Source organism: Thrips palmi, unplaced genomic scaffold, assembly GCF_012932325.1.
Source record: "Thrips palmi isolate BJ-2018 unplaced genomic scaffold, TpBJ-2018v1 HiC_scaffold_3, whole genome shotgun sequence".
Taxonomy (NCBI): Eukaryota; Metazoa; Arthropoda; class Insecta; order Thysanoptera; family Thripidae; genus Thrips; species Thrips palmi.
This window is the reverse complement of record NW_023144630.1, coordinates 6,863,709-6,880,137: the sequence shown is the minus strand read 5'-3', so window position 1 is coordinate 6,880,137 and position 16,429 is coordinate 6,863,709. Positions and strand designations below refer to the sequence as shown.

The following is a 16,429-nucleotide window of genomic DNA, read 5'->3' as shown; positions in this document are numbered from 1 at the left end:
GGCGGGGTGGTCGGAGAGCGTCCGTCGAGGTTCGGGCCGAGCTCGGGCAGAGGTCGTGGGGTTGGCGGGGTGGTCGGAGAGCGTCCGGGACATGAGGTGCGGGAGGGTCAGTCCATCCACAGCAATGCGCGGCAATGCGTACCTTCCACGGGGGCGGCGGATGGTTCGGGCGTGGCCGCTGGTGTCACGGCCGCGGCCCCGCCTCGGCGGCGTGCGCGGCCAGGCTGGCGGTGGCCTCGAGGGCGGCCTTGTGCGCGGCCTTGAGCACGTCGAGCAGGGCCTTCTGCCCGGTCTCGGCCAGGGTCTCCTTGAGCTTGTGCATGGTGTCCTCTATCCTCTCCTTGGCGGCCTTGGCGCGCAGCGCGATGCTCTTGACCTCCTCCTTGAGCGCGGGGTCTTCGTCGAGGTGCTCGAGCAGCTCGAGGGCGGGGTCGGGCTCTGGTTCCGGTTCCGGCTCTGGCTCCGGTTCCGGTTCCGGCTCGACGGGCTCTGGCTCGGGCGTGGGCACGGGTTCCGGTTCTGGCGTGGGCGGCGCGCCCTCTGCTGGTGGCGCTTCGGCGCCGGCCTCGGGCTCCACGACCTCCACGACGGCGGGCGGCTCCGGCGTGGGCGCGGGCGTGGGCACGATGACCTGCACCATGCCCTCGATCTCCGCCAGCAGCTGCTCAAGCTGCGCCGCCATGGCCTCGGCCTTGTCCGCGGCCACCTTGGCGCGCCGCTCCTCTTCGTCCATTTCCGGTTCCGGTTCCGGTGTCGGCTCAGGCGGCAGCTCGGGCTCCGGTGTCGGCGGCACCGGCTCCGGCTCGGGTTCCGGCTCGGGCGTGGGCGGTGGAGGCTCTTCGGGCTCGGGCTCTGGCGGCGGCGGCTCCTCAGGCTCGGGCGTGGGCGTGGGCGTCCGGGGGTGCAGCATCTCCTGCACGACGCGCAGCAGCTCCAGGGCGTGCTCGGCCTCCTCCACGGCGTGCTCCGCCTTGCCGGCCACGATCTTGACGGCCTCCGTCACCTTCACCTCGGGCGGCTCCTCCGGCTCCTCCTCTTCCTCCTCGTCGGAATCCTGCGCCAGGTCCGCCAGGTTTGCATTGGGGGCGCGGTGCGGCGCAGCCTAGCGCCCGGAAGAGCCTTCCGGGTGCCACTGCCACCAGCAAGTTGGAAACGTGTGTGTGTGAGTGTGTACGCGTGTGTTGGGTTGGTTCCGGGTTCGAATACCGGCAGCGGCTAAATTTTTTTTAGTCTGACTAATTCTACGAAAGTCTGAGGGTAGTTATAATTACGTATTTTTGACAAGGATGAACGGTTTATGACGGACGGTGCGAGGACTTACTTGTTGCGCCGATTTTTCCACCTCTCCCTGCGAGCCGGAAAAACGAACGTATGCAACATCGGCAAGGGATTCACACCCCGTCTATCCAGTTAGTATACTTTCGTTTTCCAGGCGCAGTCGTCAGCTTTGTCGACATGCAACCAAACCAGCAGACATTCCTTTTGCATGCCATGTAGCAGTGGGACGTCGTGTCCAAGACTAGGATAAAAAACCTACCTTTACAGTGTCCTTATCGACGAGCTCGCGACAGTTCGAAATTGGCTTCAACCAATCAAATGAAATGAGACTAAAATGACAAAATGCAGTGATTTATTTTGCTCTATTTCCAATGAAGTAATGAGTGGCCCACACATTGCTTCACCGCGCTAAGTTCGCAGTCTTATGTCGTTTAAAAGCAAAACTGATTTCCTTTTGTTTGAATCCTTCCGAGTGACCGCCGGCGTGGCGTGCGTTCGGTCGAGTTTCATATCGAAGTGAGAGGCCTTTTCCCCCGGGTGGCGTGTCGACATCGTTCGCTGGTTCGGTAACAGTGCCGCAGCTCAAGCTGTACACAGCAGAAAGCAAAGTGAGAAAGTGAGACGGAAACTGGTAGCTGGACGCCGCACAATGGGCCAGAAAACCGGTGGAGGCGACCAAAATTCTAGACGCGTTTTGAGCTCCACAGTCACTAAATAGGACTCGAACCGAACGTGTGAGCCCACCAATGGATTCTTCGTTCGGAGAGCAATCCATTGGTGGGGTCACACGTTCGGTTCAAGTCCTGCTTAGCGACTCTGGAGCTCAAAACGCGTCTAGAATTTTGGTCGCCTCCGCCGGTCTTCTGGCCCACTGTGCGCCCGACGCGGCTACAAACCTTCGGCGGGGGCCTCTGCTGGCGGCGCGGCCTCCCCCTCGGGGGCGGCCTCGGCCGGCGGGGCCTCGGCGGCGGGCTCGCCGCCCTCGGCACCCTCGGCGGCGGGTTTGGGCAGCACGGGCTCGGCCTTGGCCATGGCCTGCTGGATCCTGGCCATGGCCAACTCGATGCGCTCCTTGGCCTCCTTGGCGCGGTGCGCCGCGGCCTTGATGGTGTCGCTGACGTCCACCTCGTCCACGTGGTCCAGCGCCGCTTCCGGGGGCTCTTCCGGCTTGGGCGGCTCGACTTCCGGCTCAGGCTCGGGCTCAGGCTCGGGCTCTGGTTCTGGCTCGACTTCCGGTTCCGGCTCGGGCTCTGGTTCCGGCTCCGGTTCCGGCTCGGGCTGCGGCATGAGGGGCTGCACCAGCGTGGTGATTTGGTCCAGCAGGGCCTCGAGCTTGAGCGCGGCCTCCTCCGCCTTGACCGCGGCCTGCTCGGCCTTCTGCTCGGTGGTGAGCTTGGGCTCTGGCGGTGGCTTGGCGGCCGGCTCGGGGGTGGGCGCTGGCGACGCGGGGACGCCGTCGGCGGGCGCCTCGGCAGCGGGGGCCGCCTCCGCTGGGGCTCCCTCAGCAGGTGCAGCCTCGGCAGGCGCACCTTCAGCCGGCGGGGCGTCTGCCGGGGCTTCTGTCGGGGCTGCCTCCGCTGGGGGCGCTTCGGCGGGTGCGGCCTCCGCCGGGGGTGCCTCCGCTGGGGGTGCCTCCGCAGGCGCCTCGGCGGGCGCTTCGGCTGGCGGTGCCTCTGCAGGGGGTGCCTCCGCTGGCGCTGCTTCTGCAGCGGGCGCCTCAGCAGGCGGTGCTTCAGCAGGAGGTGCTTCGGCAGGAGGTGCTTCTGCGGGTGCTTCGGCCGGTGCACCCTCAGCAGGTGCCCCCTCAGCAGGCGCGCCCTCAGCGGGCGCACCCTCAGCGGCAGGTGCGGCCTCTGGCGCCTCCTCCGTCCCCCCGCCCAGGGGGCCCTTGAGGAGCTTCTCCAGGACCAGCATGGCCTCGGTGAGGGCCGTGTCTGCTTTGGACGCGACGACGACCAGCGCGTCGGCCACCTTGGACTCGGGCGTCTCTACCGGCTCCGGCTCGGGCTCCGGTTCTGGCTCCTCCTCCTCCTCTTCCTCCTCTTCATCGTCCTGCAAAGGCAACGCGGCCCTTAGACAAGTGGCTGCTAGGGCCGTGGCCTCCTGGTTGTGGTTAGTGCTTGTGCGTGTGCTGTGTGCGTACTCACCGGCCTGGCTGCTCGGCCTGGCTGCCCGGCATGCCTGCCTGCATGGCTGGCCGCCTGGCGCCGCCGCTCGCGACCAAGTTCACAAGCCCAAGCAGGGCGGGTCCTCCAGGGCCTTCGGGCAAGCCTTGAGGCGAGCCTTGGGGGCCTGCAAGGGGAATGCATGCTTGACCTTCACGCCAGGCGGGGCCCTGATTCTTTTAGTCGCCCTAACACGCTCTGCGTGGACAGCTTTGGTCTCCAACTGAAATAATTTCCCCAGTACTGCTCTTTCTTTTTGATAACGCTGAGATCGGTTAATTGGTTAGTAACTTTACTCCAGGTTAGTTTAGTCGATCGTTCAACGATGATGCTTTAGTGGGTCTAACCGCTTCTTAAGTCATCCCAATCTACACACCCGCACCCTCTCTTCTCTTCCACGTTAACCTGACCTGCCCTGGCGCCACTCTTTTTGTCAGTGGTAAGTTTGCCAACTTGCCAAGAATCCACCCGGCCTGCCTTGCGCCGTCGCCCCCCTTTTCAATTGATGGACGGAAAGCCACAGGGGCGGAAACACGAACGAGTCTTACCTTTCGCTGTCATCCGTGGCAAATCGAGTCATTCAATTCAATCGTGTTTTGCATTGCAGTCCCTCAGCTGTTTTGAGTGCTTTTCCCCGAGTAACTTACCATTCTGACAATCCAGCTCTCTTCTTCGTTGATTCATCCTCCGGGATCGAATTCCTTCTTGCGCACAGCGGGCCTGTACTGTTATGAAAAAATGAGACAGGACGTCTTTGTCCAAAACAGTTACACGGCTACCAGGTCATAGTGGACCCGCGGAGCAGTGTATGGCAATTGTTTCTGTTATGTACCGCGCACTAGGTAAATTACTGCCACAATATAGAGTATCTCGAAACAAAGGACATACTTTAGAACCGGGACATGTAAAACGTCTGAGACGCAGCAACTGAGATGTTGCATAGCGTATCTGCTACGATATCAAATCAGAATTTCTAATAATACTCTGATGCAAGTGACTTAAATGCCTGAACTTATATATCTCTCGTTTCGTGATTTTCAATAGAGTATCTCTAAGAAAGCCTGCCGTGAAAAATATGGTATCAGACTTTGGGTCAGAGCCATGTTAAAAGTATGTCGACCAAAACGTGAAAACGTTTCAAAATTTTAATATTTTTAAAGGACAACTTCATTCGAAACAATAATCATTGGTGCTGTTTTCTTTCTCTTTAGTTACTTCAATTCCAAAATATCCCACAATGCGTTTAATATTTAACGGTTTGTGTAGCGTCATTTAAGAAGTGCAACATATAGAAGTACATTTAAATGCGTTTCATATTGTCAAAATGTTGCCTAGACTTGCCTGTATTTTTCTTGAGATGATCTCAACGAGGGCAGTCTTGGTAAATGCACATGCTTTGGTAACATTCAAATTTGTGGGAGGTCAAAAGGGCGTAGGGGGAAAAAGGGATAGGGAAGAGTAACAAAACGACACTAGGACATTCCCAGACACAAATGCTTTTATTTGCCACCCAATCAGTCTTCTTGACTCAGAATACAATACGATGCACATGAGACGAACGCATGCCAAGGGGAAGTTTACACATGCTGTGTCCATTCCTGTCGTGCTAGGTTAACATGTATTCAAGCTATGCTTACGATGTCGATGCTCCCGCGGCTTGTGGCTGGGAAAAGCTCGTTTGGAGCAAGGAATAAAATATGTTGTTCATTTTATTGTATTGAATGCTTTGCGAAGTAAAGCGTCATACATTTCACGATTTTTTTTGGTGATGTTAAATTCTATCCGCGAAGGGTATGTTAAGTATTTTGCCTTATGATACGAATTACCTAACATTATGAAAAAGTATGTGAGTTGTGTGAAGGGGCGCGGCTGTTTGAGAAGTCTGCTCATGCTTCGACTTCCTGCTCCTCCTTTACCTTCTTTTCGTCTCCCTTCTTCGACCAGTCGGGCTTTTTCTGTAAACAAAAATAAAAGCAGAAAATAGTTAGACTCGTACATTCAGGTTTTCCTACTAAACTATTTCTTGTCGCGATCACTTATGTGTATGGGAGTTTTCAGGAAGGCCTCGTTCAAAACATGCTTGTTAGATTAATTGGTATGACAGAAAGGGCGGGTCAAGGGAAAGCACCAGCAAGTCAGATCCAACTGTCTTGTGGTTGGAATCAGGCTTGCGTTTTAAAAGCATTCTTTTCTAACATTTATAGAACCTCTGTGAAAGTCTCTTTACTCTAAGGAAATACTCATTCTTTCAAAGGCTTCACGCTTCTAAAGTGCATGCTATCGTTTTCAAAGCAATAGCCAAAACACTATTAGGTGGTTCCATGCTCTAGCTTGGAACAATCTAACACGCTGTTTTGGTTAAAAACGCTAAGCTTCTAATCTGACTTTAAACTAAAATTTTAAGCTGAAGCCTAAAACTGAAAATGTTTCTAGCTTCAAGAGTACACTTCTCACCTTAGGTAATTTGTTTTACCTCCAGTACACCAGCTTCTGCTCTTTTGTAAGGCTTTATAATTTTTTGAAACTATAAATTATTAGATTACTTGAGATTATTACTTATTATTACTTGAAACTATTAGGAACTTACAAAAACTACTAAAACAATGTCAAAAACAAAAAGCATTTTCTTCTTTTATTAGTATCACGATAGTGGCTTTAGAACCAGAAAAATATCAAGATAAAAGATTAGTTGGGTAATAGTGGCTACGGTACGGAACACGCATAATTGCAAGCATAGGTTCTGTACAACTGCAAAAATACGTGACCGTTTGTATAGAAGTACGTTCCACAAAACACAAAAATGTGCGTTAAAAACATTGGTAGACACACACACAACACAGGCCTGCTCAAAGAAAAAAATGGTAAAAAAGACAGGTTTCAAAATATTTGATGTCTGTAGTTTTATGTGTGTAAAAAACGTAAAAAAATGGTTTTATATCCTCATTTAAAAAATGATATAAAAAACCTAGCCCGTTTGACATTGGGAATCATACTTATAAAGTTATGTATCAAAATTGTAAATTGGTCTTTTTATTGACATAAGAGGGTGTGAAACAAAAATTTGTTGAATTTGGGATTTGGGACTTGCTCATGTAACATGAAGCTAACAGAATGATTTATATCCATTGTGAAAATAGTATAAGAAAGAAAATAAAGCCTTTTTGATGTTTGATGAGGTGTTCACTTCTTCTGCCACTCGGCTTTCTCTGACTTCTTGGGCTGTAGGACAAAGTTTCACAGTATGTTAATTACATATTCTCCCTAGCCGTCTTTCCTACCCAATGCTTTGACTTGTTATGAGGTACCGGATGGATCTGGCCGTTTGATAATGTCCTGTTTGTCCCTGTGTGTGCAACTGTTTGTCTTTGCTTTTACCATCAAACCTTTGCTGTGTGCATTACCTCCTTGTCTTCTTCCTCCAGTGTGAATTCCTTCTTCTTGACCACCTTGAGTTGGTTACGGAAGTTGAATTCGGCAGCCTTTTTCTGGAGCTTGGCGAACTTGTTCTCGTACTTGGATACCTTTTTCAAGGTAGGTTTGACGCTGCACAGTTGGAACAGCAGTTGTAGCAAAATGGCCTTGCCTTAGAAACACTTTAAAACCAGAATACTTACAATTTACCGCGGAGGTCGTTCACCTGGCTGTTAAGGTCGGAGATCTGTCAAAGTCATAAAATTATATTAGACAACTGAAAAAGAACGGCCTGAAATAAGTTAAGCGCCCGTTTTATTAAATGAAAGTATTTTTTTAAAATTATGAAGTAAGCGACATACGCTTCAAGTAGTTTTAGATTCTACTATGTACAGTATCACAAATTTATTGCTCTTTGGCTTTTCAAGTACATTTTTTATACTTATCATGTTCGCCAACAGCGGCAAATACTTATTCTACTCCTCAATAAGCAAGCAAAAGGTAACCTAAAGTACAACTTAATGAAGCAATTTTAGAAAACAGACTGTTTACACACTCGCATGCACTCATGCAAAGGCTTGATTTAAACGGAGCGAAGAGGGAAGGAAGACAAAGCAAAAGGAGAAAGTTTCATAATACTGCAAGGTTTTTAAGAACTTAGGTCTGCTACTTAAAAAATCAACTAATTATCCTTTCAATTTTCAAGCATTTCATGCTAAATGCTTTTATGCTTCCATTAATATTGTGGGCGTACTTTCTGTAGTCACAACATGGAAACATAGATTTGGAAATTGTAAAGTGATAGAGACAGTGAAGTGGCAAGAAAAAGAAAATTTGAGACAAAAGAAGGACAGTAAGACTGCCAAGACTTAATTGACGTATCAATATTTTTATGAAGTGGAAACTGATAAACCGCTTCGACGAGAACTCAAAGACAAAGTTCTGTTTAAGACTTCGCATCGCCCTCAATTTTCAGACTTTTTCACTGCCAGTCCTTTTCCTTTTAAAAAGTCACCGTCTCGATTTGTCCATTGGCGTTGCTTGTCCCACATAAGCACGCTAAGACTACTTCATCTTTCGTATAAGAGTTCCTACACAGCCTGACAGGGTAATTTAGCGGGGAGGTTCGGCTGGTCCCGAGCAGCCCTCTGTCGTGGTGGTGCAACGCTGGACCCGCCGACCAGATGCCGTTTTCTGATACATGTTCTTGAAACAGTAAATTTGTTGCCAGACTTTTCATGGATATCAAAATCCTTGCCGATTTTTAAGCCGGAAAAGTAAAAAGTCTGGCGGTTCGATCCGTACCGCCATTTCTGGAAACGATATAGGAGGTCGTGAAGCACATAAACGAAGGAAGAGCTTTCTGGTGCTCTTAGACCCATCTCAGTCTAAAGAGATTGGGCATCAACCCCGCTTCACCAGAAGTGGGTTTTGGAAAATGGAGCTTCAAGCTAAGGTTTGAACAAAAAACACCACCCCTAAGCGAAAAGGAAACATATATGTGACATTTGAGTGCTCTGTAGTGCTGCGTAACGCTACATTCTTATAATTCGCAGTAAAACTAGTTGTATGAATTTTTGCACAGTATTCGTGGTCATAATATGTACGTAGAGAGGAAATACACCCTCGTCCCTCGTGAACCTTTTCCTTTGCAGTTAATTGTTATTTGGTGGTCACCGCGCTTTTCTGCTCTGGACGTAACGTTCAATTTTTAATTATTTTTTTTTGGCACGGTGCCGTGAATATTGCCGCAGAAACCCAGTTTAATGTCACGTTTATTCTTCGTGATGTCTGAACTAAACGGAAATAGTGCCACGGGTTTTCAGTACATGTGCCAAGACCGCCTTATACCTTGGAAATGTTGGTTGGACCGGATCGTGTCTCAGAACGATCTTGCAAATAAATAAAAATTGGAATGCAGGTCGCATAATTTGCACCACCACACGTAAATCAGAAGCTTGGAAGCATTAAGACAACGAACATATTATGGAAACTCCTGGGTCATTGCATGTCAGAGAAGTATATATAAAGAACAAGGTTTCACTGGACCGTAAATTTAAAAAAATGAGACCTTGATTATAAAACAATTAAAAAGGGGCGTCCTAAATGTTACGGATCTATTTAGGAAATTTATGACAACTGTCGGAGACGTGGCATAGTGTCCAGGTATTCACCAAAAATAGCCGTGACATTGAACGTGGAAACGGAAGGCAGAAAATGGCACGAGTGGAATCGAAAAAATGTAATAAAAGCAAGACTACTCATATAAGGCTATTTATATTTGTCTGGCATGTAATGACTCCTGGCGCATTTTTCATAGTTTTTATCGTAAGGTATAAAATGAGGTCAGGGCCTATGTTATGTTAAGCACCTAGACCTTAGATCGCATTAGTTTTGGAGGATGATATTGTTCAAAGCCGTATTTACAGATTTTTAAAATATTTTTACCAGCCCGATTACTCCTTACGCTTTGTTGCAATACTGATAACGTACTTGGAAACTGTTTGAAAAAAAAAGCTTTTTTCTTCCGTAAAATGGTTTTTTAAAAGTGGTTTTAGAATCATAGAAAAAAGTTTATTCATAAAAAACAGCAGTAAAGGTAGCAAGTGCTTTTACATTTTTGCGATAGGAGTAAATGCGGACTGGGCTTTTCATTACTTCCGATCTTAGTGATATTATTAAAATACTGACTGCGCGGGGGTATAGACCAATATCGCTAATAATTGTATTAATGAATTTGGAATAACGTAGCTGATGGCCAATTTTTAGCTCTATGGATTTTGATGCTGCTACCCCAACAAAAACGCGCTTTCCAGAACAGATAGTGCTTATGAAACGGATGGGGCAGTGGATTTTGAGCTGCTTGTGAGCAAAAAGCCGTTTCTATTCACACATTTCCGGTGACCAAGCTTTCTATGGGGGCACAAGCACATAGACACGCGTACCTCGTAGTCTCTTTTCCTGACTTCATGTTCCAAATCCCACTTCTGACCCTCACAGAGGAGCATGCGATCGTAATACTGCTGGCAGATCGCTTTGAGTTGCTCTAAAGGCAGAACACACACATTACTGTTTGCTTGGCCGCAATGGGACCAACCAAGACCAGCCCGGGAAGGAAGGGCACAAGTACAGGGCAAAGTTTTCCTACCGCTACACTGTGTATGTGGTTTTACTGTTATCAAAGACATTCCTACACTACGGTAGCTTTCTTTGCGCATGGGAGAGGGTAGTGTAGTGTGCTGCAAACACATGTCAAGTCACAGTGCTACCCGTCTGTTTTCCTACAAGGTGGCAGGCATTGGGAACGTGCGAATATTGTTTACATCATGTTTACAACATCAACAGTAAGGTGGGGAATCTACTTGCAGTTGATACATGCGTCCTGTCTACACATTACACATGCCCAATGCAGGAGCGTGTCCGGTGCTATTCAGAGACTGATGATAAATCGAGACGCGTTTCAAAGCCAAAGGCTGAGTCTATTCTGATTTGTCATCGGTTCCGAAGGAAGCACGTTTAAGTGGCACGTGGGTTGTTTTTCATTCCTGGTCATCCTGGAAACGACAAAACAGGTTCTGGGAGACAACCACTGGTTACCTCAAAGGCTTTCATTTGGAACGCTCTCTCAAGGTCGAATTTGTCGCCCTCTAGTTTGTACACACGCTGCCACAATTCTGCCACTTCTGCTTTGCAATCGTCTGGAAGAAACAAAATCCTAAAATGTTTGGAAGGCTAGCTTGTTCCCATGGCAGATGTCAAACAATGTTGCCGGATGAAAGTTAATCACAAAGCTACTCATATTTCAACGTTTCGAAAAAACAAAAAACAGTTGCTTCTGATTGCGCCTAAATGGTTTCGAGCGCCCTCTCTTTTAGAGCGTGCGCTTTGTGAATTTTGGGTTTTGCTTAACACTTTCTAGGAGGATTCGCAGGTGACCGACGAATTCCGCCGGAAGAAGCAAAGCCAAAAGGGAGACTCACTACGCTTGGGGAAAAGGCACATTTGATGGGGGAATAACGGAAAGAGAGGGTAGAGATAGTTTGCTTCAATCAGAAGAGATGCCCAGTTTTGTTTCTATTATGGGTAAAGGGGATCTTATGTTAGAGCAATCTGTTGCAGAAATAGGATTACCTCCATTTGTTTGATTGAATTCATTCTTTCGAGATCGTACTTGTCACCTTCCAGTTTCACGATTCTCTCGTGGTATTCCGAGCAAATACTTTGCAGCGCGGCTATACAACAAAACATATAATTTAAATTTTTGGCACATTATTTAGACTTATGAACGCGTCAGTGCAGCGTGTCCTGCAAAGCTCATTGGCGTTGAAGGAACAACTATGCTACAACTGGAAATCCTGGAAATTTAACGCTAACCCCTTTTTCTGAAGCTTTGGATGTAAAGAATTGATGGATTAGTAAAATGGAGGATGTGAAAGAAGTATGGTTTTGCAATGATACGTATGGAAAAGGACAAAAAGGGACACGGAAGAAACAGCGTTTTCATATGAAATTGGACAGATCTAAGAAGATACGTGTGCACAGAGCGCACGCGTTGAATAAATTCGAGAACTAATGCAACCACATAAGTCAAAAATTCAACCCAAATCACAAACTTGATTTTGGCGAATGAAGCATTGCAAGGCTTTGAGCGTTGTCTCAATTATTTCAAAATTACCATGGCGAACAATCTACGAGCTTCATCGACTGATACTGCTTAATTAAGTAGAAAATGCATTTAATGCGCAGGGAAGTGTTCAGATGCTACAAGAGTGTGAGAAAGAAATGATGCCTACAATGAAACACGAAGAGTGACAGCAGGACAGATTTGTGACTCAAATCTCCTTGCCAGCTCCTTACTCTACAGGAGCGTTTATGTCTGCAAACTACATTACGATGTCCAATACTGGAACACTTCCTCGGAAGCGAGCATAGCACAGCGCGAGTACTGTAGTGTTGCACGAACCTCCATGTCTTTTTTCTTGATTTCATACTCAATATCCCATTTCTTGCTTTCAAGGTCATTGATTTTCTTGTAGTAATCCTGGCAGATTGACTTAAGCTGGCCTGAAATCGCAGTTACAGTCCTGTTACCTAAATTTCATAATTCCCTGCTTGCAAGGCGATGGCAGCCCAACAGGAACTTGTGATGATCAGAGCAACCGATGATTTAAATGATATCAATGAGAAAGTAGAGATCTTTAAGAACTACATGTTAACACTATTGTTAACACATGTACCCTTGGCAGAAAAGAGCGATAATTCACCTACACCTTATCACCAGGAGCCCATAGACAGGCTTCAGCTGGAAGAGAAGAACAGGACGAGCGGAGAAAGTCGTTAAGCTCTGCCAGAAAGGGAGGCAGAAACATCTGTTTAACTTTTCTATTTAGAATACACATAAGCAAGCCAAGATAGTTTATAAAATTTAACACATGTCTTGTGGACACACCTACATGTGTACAGAAATAAGCATCGGAAATGCCCATGTAGCTGGTTACACAAAAAACCCAAATTAATCACAATGCCTAAAATAGACGTAAGAAACGTCGCTCGAAAAGAAAATAAAAAAATTAAAAAAATAGTAATTTGCGCGTTTCAAGAATTAGACACAAACCACAATAAAAAGTGTTTGAAAACAAGGCGGAAAGAGAAAAGTTTAAAACACGATCAAAGTTAAGAAAGTAAGTGAAAAAGAAAAGACATTTCTGCATTGGAGGTCACCTAACCTCGAAGTCTTTCTTTTTGACAGCATACTCGAAGTCCCATTTGACATCCTCCAGCTTGCATATCCTTGCGTAGTATTCCTGAAGAACGCGCTTAAGCTGTTCTGTAGATCCAGATAAAACAAAAATAATAATCTAGGCTAAAAAAATAAAGCTTTTTTCTATTTTTTTTTAAATGAACAACTTTTTTTGTTTAACAGAACAGCTACCGTGCGATTACGTGTCATGGGTGTTTTTTCTGCTCAATGTCTGATTCTCAATGCCCTTTGTAGAAAGGAATTGGTCCGGTCTCCACAGAATAACTTAAAGTGTTTTTTTTTAAATGTAAAAAAGTGTGTATACAGACCGAACCAATTTCAGAGTGATTTGTAGGCCAGCTGAAAGAAATGTGTTATAGGACAGAGTTAGGACCAGCCGTTCGACCATTGGCATTCGCTGCTTACCTTCATTGGCGTCGTCAATGTTCTTTGGTTTACCGCAGCGCTCTTCAATGATGCGCCTTCTTTCGGCTGCTTTGCGTTCCTGTTCCTTCTTCAGTTCCTCGGCAGCTTTCTTCCTGAGCAGCAACTACAGGCAAAACAGGATTTTTTTTAAAATAAATTACTTGTTAATGTGGTGTCTGGAGGTAAATTTGATAAGCTGTACGCACCCTGAGCTTCTTCTTCCTGTCAGGGGTCATGAAACCCTTCTTGGCCTTCTTGGCTTTGGAGGCCTCCTCCATCCGCTTGCGCACCTCAGCACGCTTGCGGTCGATCTCGGCCTGCTTGGCCTTCTTCGCCTGCAACGGAAAGTGTGTCAGAACCCCACGTCGGCAGCTAAGGTGTGTAAGTTTTGTGCAAGTAAGTGCGGATCCAGGTGGGGAGGGGGCGATGGTTCCATTGCCCCCTCCGCGACTCCCAGAAAGCCGCCTTAAGGGAGGCAAAAAGCTGCACTTTTTCCTTGAAAGTGATCAAAAAGTGCAACTTTGTGGGCCACCCCCTCAGACTGGCTCTGGATCCGGCACTGTGCGCGGTTGAAGAAGTCCAGGTCCCAGTCTTCCAGTACTCGCCTCCTCCAAACGCTTGCGCTGAAACAAATGAGATAAAACAAAAATTAGTTTGTTGCAATTTTATGAAGAGCCATGCTGACACCCTAAAGGAGAACGTCTCTCATTTAGAATGGAAATTCTAGTGTGTCGCATAACTCTTCCCGTGCCGTTTGCACTAACTACAACGCTTCCAACTTCTACTTAAAGCACCAAAGCGCGTGTGCTGCACTGCACACAGCAGACGACGTTAATGAATGCTGCCAAGAAACAACACCCCCTAAAAGTGAAAAATAGGAATTTTGAGTTTTTTTTTTTGAAAACTCGCTAACAATGATATTTTTTTTCAAATGAATGACGTGGTTAAGACATGAATGCTATATCGTGAAAACCACTTATTAACATAGTCACAGTCACCATACATTCCAAAATGGACGGACAAGGACGATCACAAAACAAAAATTGGACATCACAAAATAAGCTTTCAATTGCACATCGTTTGTTGCCATTGTGTAGTTGATTAAAATCGGGTCTTTCCATTAAAATATAAAATCTTTTAAATTCCATGCTTAATATCTGTACCATTCCATGCCCTCGACAATGGTCATCTCTTTTCGATTTTCTCTACTTTTTTGACCCAATTTTAGTCAGTGAGGATTTGAATAAGCTGTGTGTGTGTTAGTAGTAGTGATGAGCGTCTACGGCCACACTACGAATAGACTTTTTGGTATTCGATGTTTGTGTTGCGGACAGTGCACCCCGGACCACTCTCCGTGCTACTGGTGCAGCTGCAGGGAAAAAAACATGCGGTCACTTTCGAAAAAATAAAAATCAGCATCAGCTTATCCTAGGTTTGTAGGAAGACTGTTGCTTCTTTGTCATTCCAAAATGGCGCCGGAGTTGAATCAAATGACACCAGTAGGAGCATGCTTGGCCGCCACAAATCATACCAAAAACTTTGAAAATTGCGATCACGTGCAGTCAGTGATCTTTCGCTGAGTCATATCTCAGTGTGTCACTGTTCTCGAAAGCTTGATTTCATACCCAGTGCAGAGCCCGAAAAGGCTGTCGTGTCTGTGTGCGATACTCACCTTACCTCATCGTCCGCCATTTTGTGTTACTGTTGTTGGCCTCCGACCTGCAGGCAAAAGAGGCAAATTAAACCAAGGACGCACGTGTTTATGTTTACAGGTGTGTGGCCGGCGGCAGGATCGCATGGCCCTGGATGAGGATGCTGCCACCTTAAATGCACCAATCCCAGAAAGGTAAGCCACACGACCGTCGTTTTGCACGCCATAGCCTGGTATGAATTATCATCCACTTATTTGGCAACACTGGCTGACGTCATCAGTCATCCGTTGTCGTTGACCGTACTGGCACCCCTGTCATGTGTCGAGACACATTTTGACAAGTGCTGCCAACGTGACAAGTGCCGTTGGCCCTGGGCTCGCGCTGCCCGGGGCTTGCCCTGGGGTTGCCCCGGGCCGCTCGGCCAGGGCTGGGCGGGCTCCAAATTTGGACGGCGCGGTGGGTACCCCCTCCACTCGGCGTGACGTGGCGCCACAGTGCCGTGCCAAAGCGACTGTTTAAAAAACGGCCACGCACTTTTTCAATTCACTGACCGGACGCTACGGCGCTACAACAGGCCCAGTTTCGCGTCAGACCAATGACAAACCACCCTTTTAGAAAGCAATGACCATGAACATTTCGGACTCTTTGATCCGTGTCATTTGCAGCGACAAAAAAGTATTTTTGTTTTAAAAGAATGTCTGATTTCTCTACACAGGGTGACTTTTCCAAACAGGACAGGAAGGACAAAATGAATAAATAAATGACAAAATGATCCCGGCTGAAAATGCTCTGGTCTGCCCCACCCCTCGCCGTCCTCTCCGACTGCGCATTCGCTGTCCAACTATTTTAGAACGGCGTTTAGGATGTTTATGCCGCAGAGCACTGCCGTTCGCACGCACCAAATGTTCGATACAATCCTTTTCGAGACGTCGCAGCTTTTTGTGCTTATGAACTTTTGGTACGAAAAATTGCTCACATTTCTCTATTTTTGTGCCAAATCTTGCACAAATGTGTTCGAAAAGCACGGTAAAAACGGTACCTGGTTTTCCCAGGAAGCCTATGGTAAAGACGTAGGCGATTTCCAGGGGTTCCTGGGAAAACCAGGAACCGTTCTTACCGAGAGTTTATTAGCTCATCAAATCGTAACGTCTCGCACGAAGTTTGTACAAAAACATTTTGTGTGTGTAGGGCTTCAAGCCCTGGGCGCTCGGAATTCCCTCAAACAGTTCCAGGGGACTTGGGTCTCGCCTCAGCGAGTCCAGGATCTCGTTGCGACGACTTGTGAGACACTGTCTTGCACCTTTCCACTGGGCACTCCCTGCGCACCCCGGTCCACTGACAGAGCTTTCACTTTGCACGTCCACACCACGTCGTCACTCCGGTCACTTTGCTCTTGCGGTCGACGTCTTGAGTCACTCACTGGTTCACTCTTGGAGTCACTTTCACTTGCACTGCACTGTAATCCAATGGGCTCCGCTCCTCACCTGGTATGTTTTTTCGAGGGCCGTGCGCTACCTCCACGGGGTGTTGTGGACTGCGGCCCGGACTGGGGTCGCGGCTCGCAGGGGCTCCGCGGGACGGGCGGTACCCGGGGAGGGGAGGGGGAGGGGAGGGGGCCGCGCCCCGCCGAGACATGTGAACCGGCCCGCGGTTGGCTGCGGTCGTCACGTGACCCAAGCCGCGGTCGGGGTTGGCGGGCCCGATTTAGCCGCACGCCTCAGCCAAGACGCTGCACAGTGGGCCAGAAGACCGGTGGA

The 16,429-nt window shown here is 47.8% G+C and overlaps 2 protein-coding genes and 1 long non-coding RNA gene across 13 annotated transcripts in view; 1 reads left to right on the top strand and 2 right to left on the bottom strand.

Annotated features, from left to right (window-relative positions):
- The window catches only part of LOC117648613 (CD151 antigen-like), a 99,746-nt gene that overhangs the window by 22,228 nt on the left and 61,089 nt on the right, over positions 1-16,429 (top strand). Inside the window, exon 3 of the mRNA XM_034391213.1 lies at positions 14,793-14,866. The gene's annotated coding sequence lies outside the window, so the exon portion shown is untranslated. The remainder of the gene's footprint in view (positions 1-14,792; positions 14,867-16,429) is intronic.
- LOC117648611 (troponin I) lies at positions 170-16,280 on the bottom strand. Of its 11 annotated transcripts, none has more exons than XM_034391202.1 (10): positions 16,157-16,270; positions 14,698-14,739; positions 13,626-13,643; positions 13,227-13,355; positions 13,021-13,144; positions 11,818-11,918; positions 7,058-7,101; positions 6,845-6,986; positions 5,360-5,398; positions 170-1,054 (listed from the first exon to the last, which is right to left on the bottom strand). In XM_034391202.1, the coding sequence occupies exons 2-10, from the start codon at positions 14,710-14,712 to the stop codon at positions 185-187; spliced, it is 1,482 nt and encodes a 493-aa protein (XP_034247093.1). In that variant the 5' UTR covers positions 14,713-14,739; positions 16,157-16,270; the 3' UTR covers positions 170-184. The 11 variants fall into 11 exon arrangements, with proteins under 11 accessions (XP_034247093.1, XP_034247096.1, XP_034247095.1 ...); XM_034391205.1 differs by lacking the exon at positions 11,818-11,918 and adding an exon at positions 10,986-11,086; XM_034391204.1 differs by lacking the exon at positions 11,818-11,918 and adding an exon at positions 10,452-10,552.
- Positions 1,609-2,217, bottom strand: LOC117648615. The gene is made up of 2 exons (XR_004587914.1): positions 2,175-2,217; positions 1,609-1,865 (listed from the first exon to the last, which is right to left on the bottom strand). It is a non-coding gene; the product is annotated as an uncharacterized LOC117648615 (long non-coding RNA).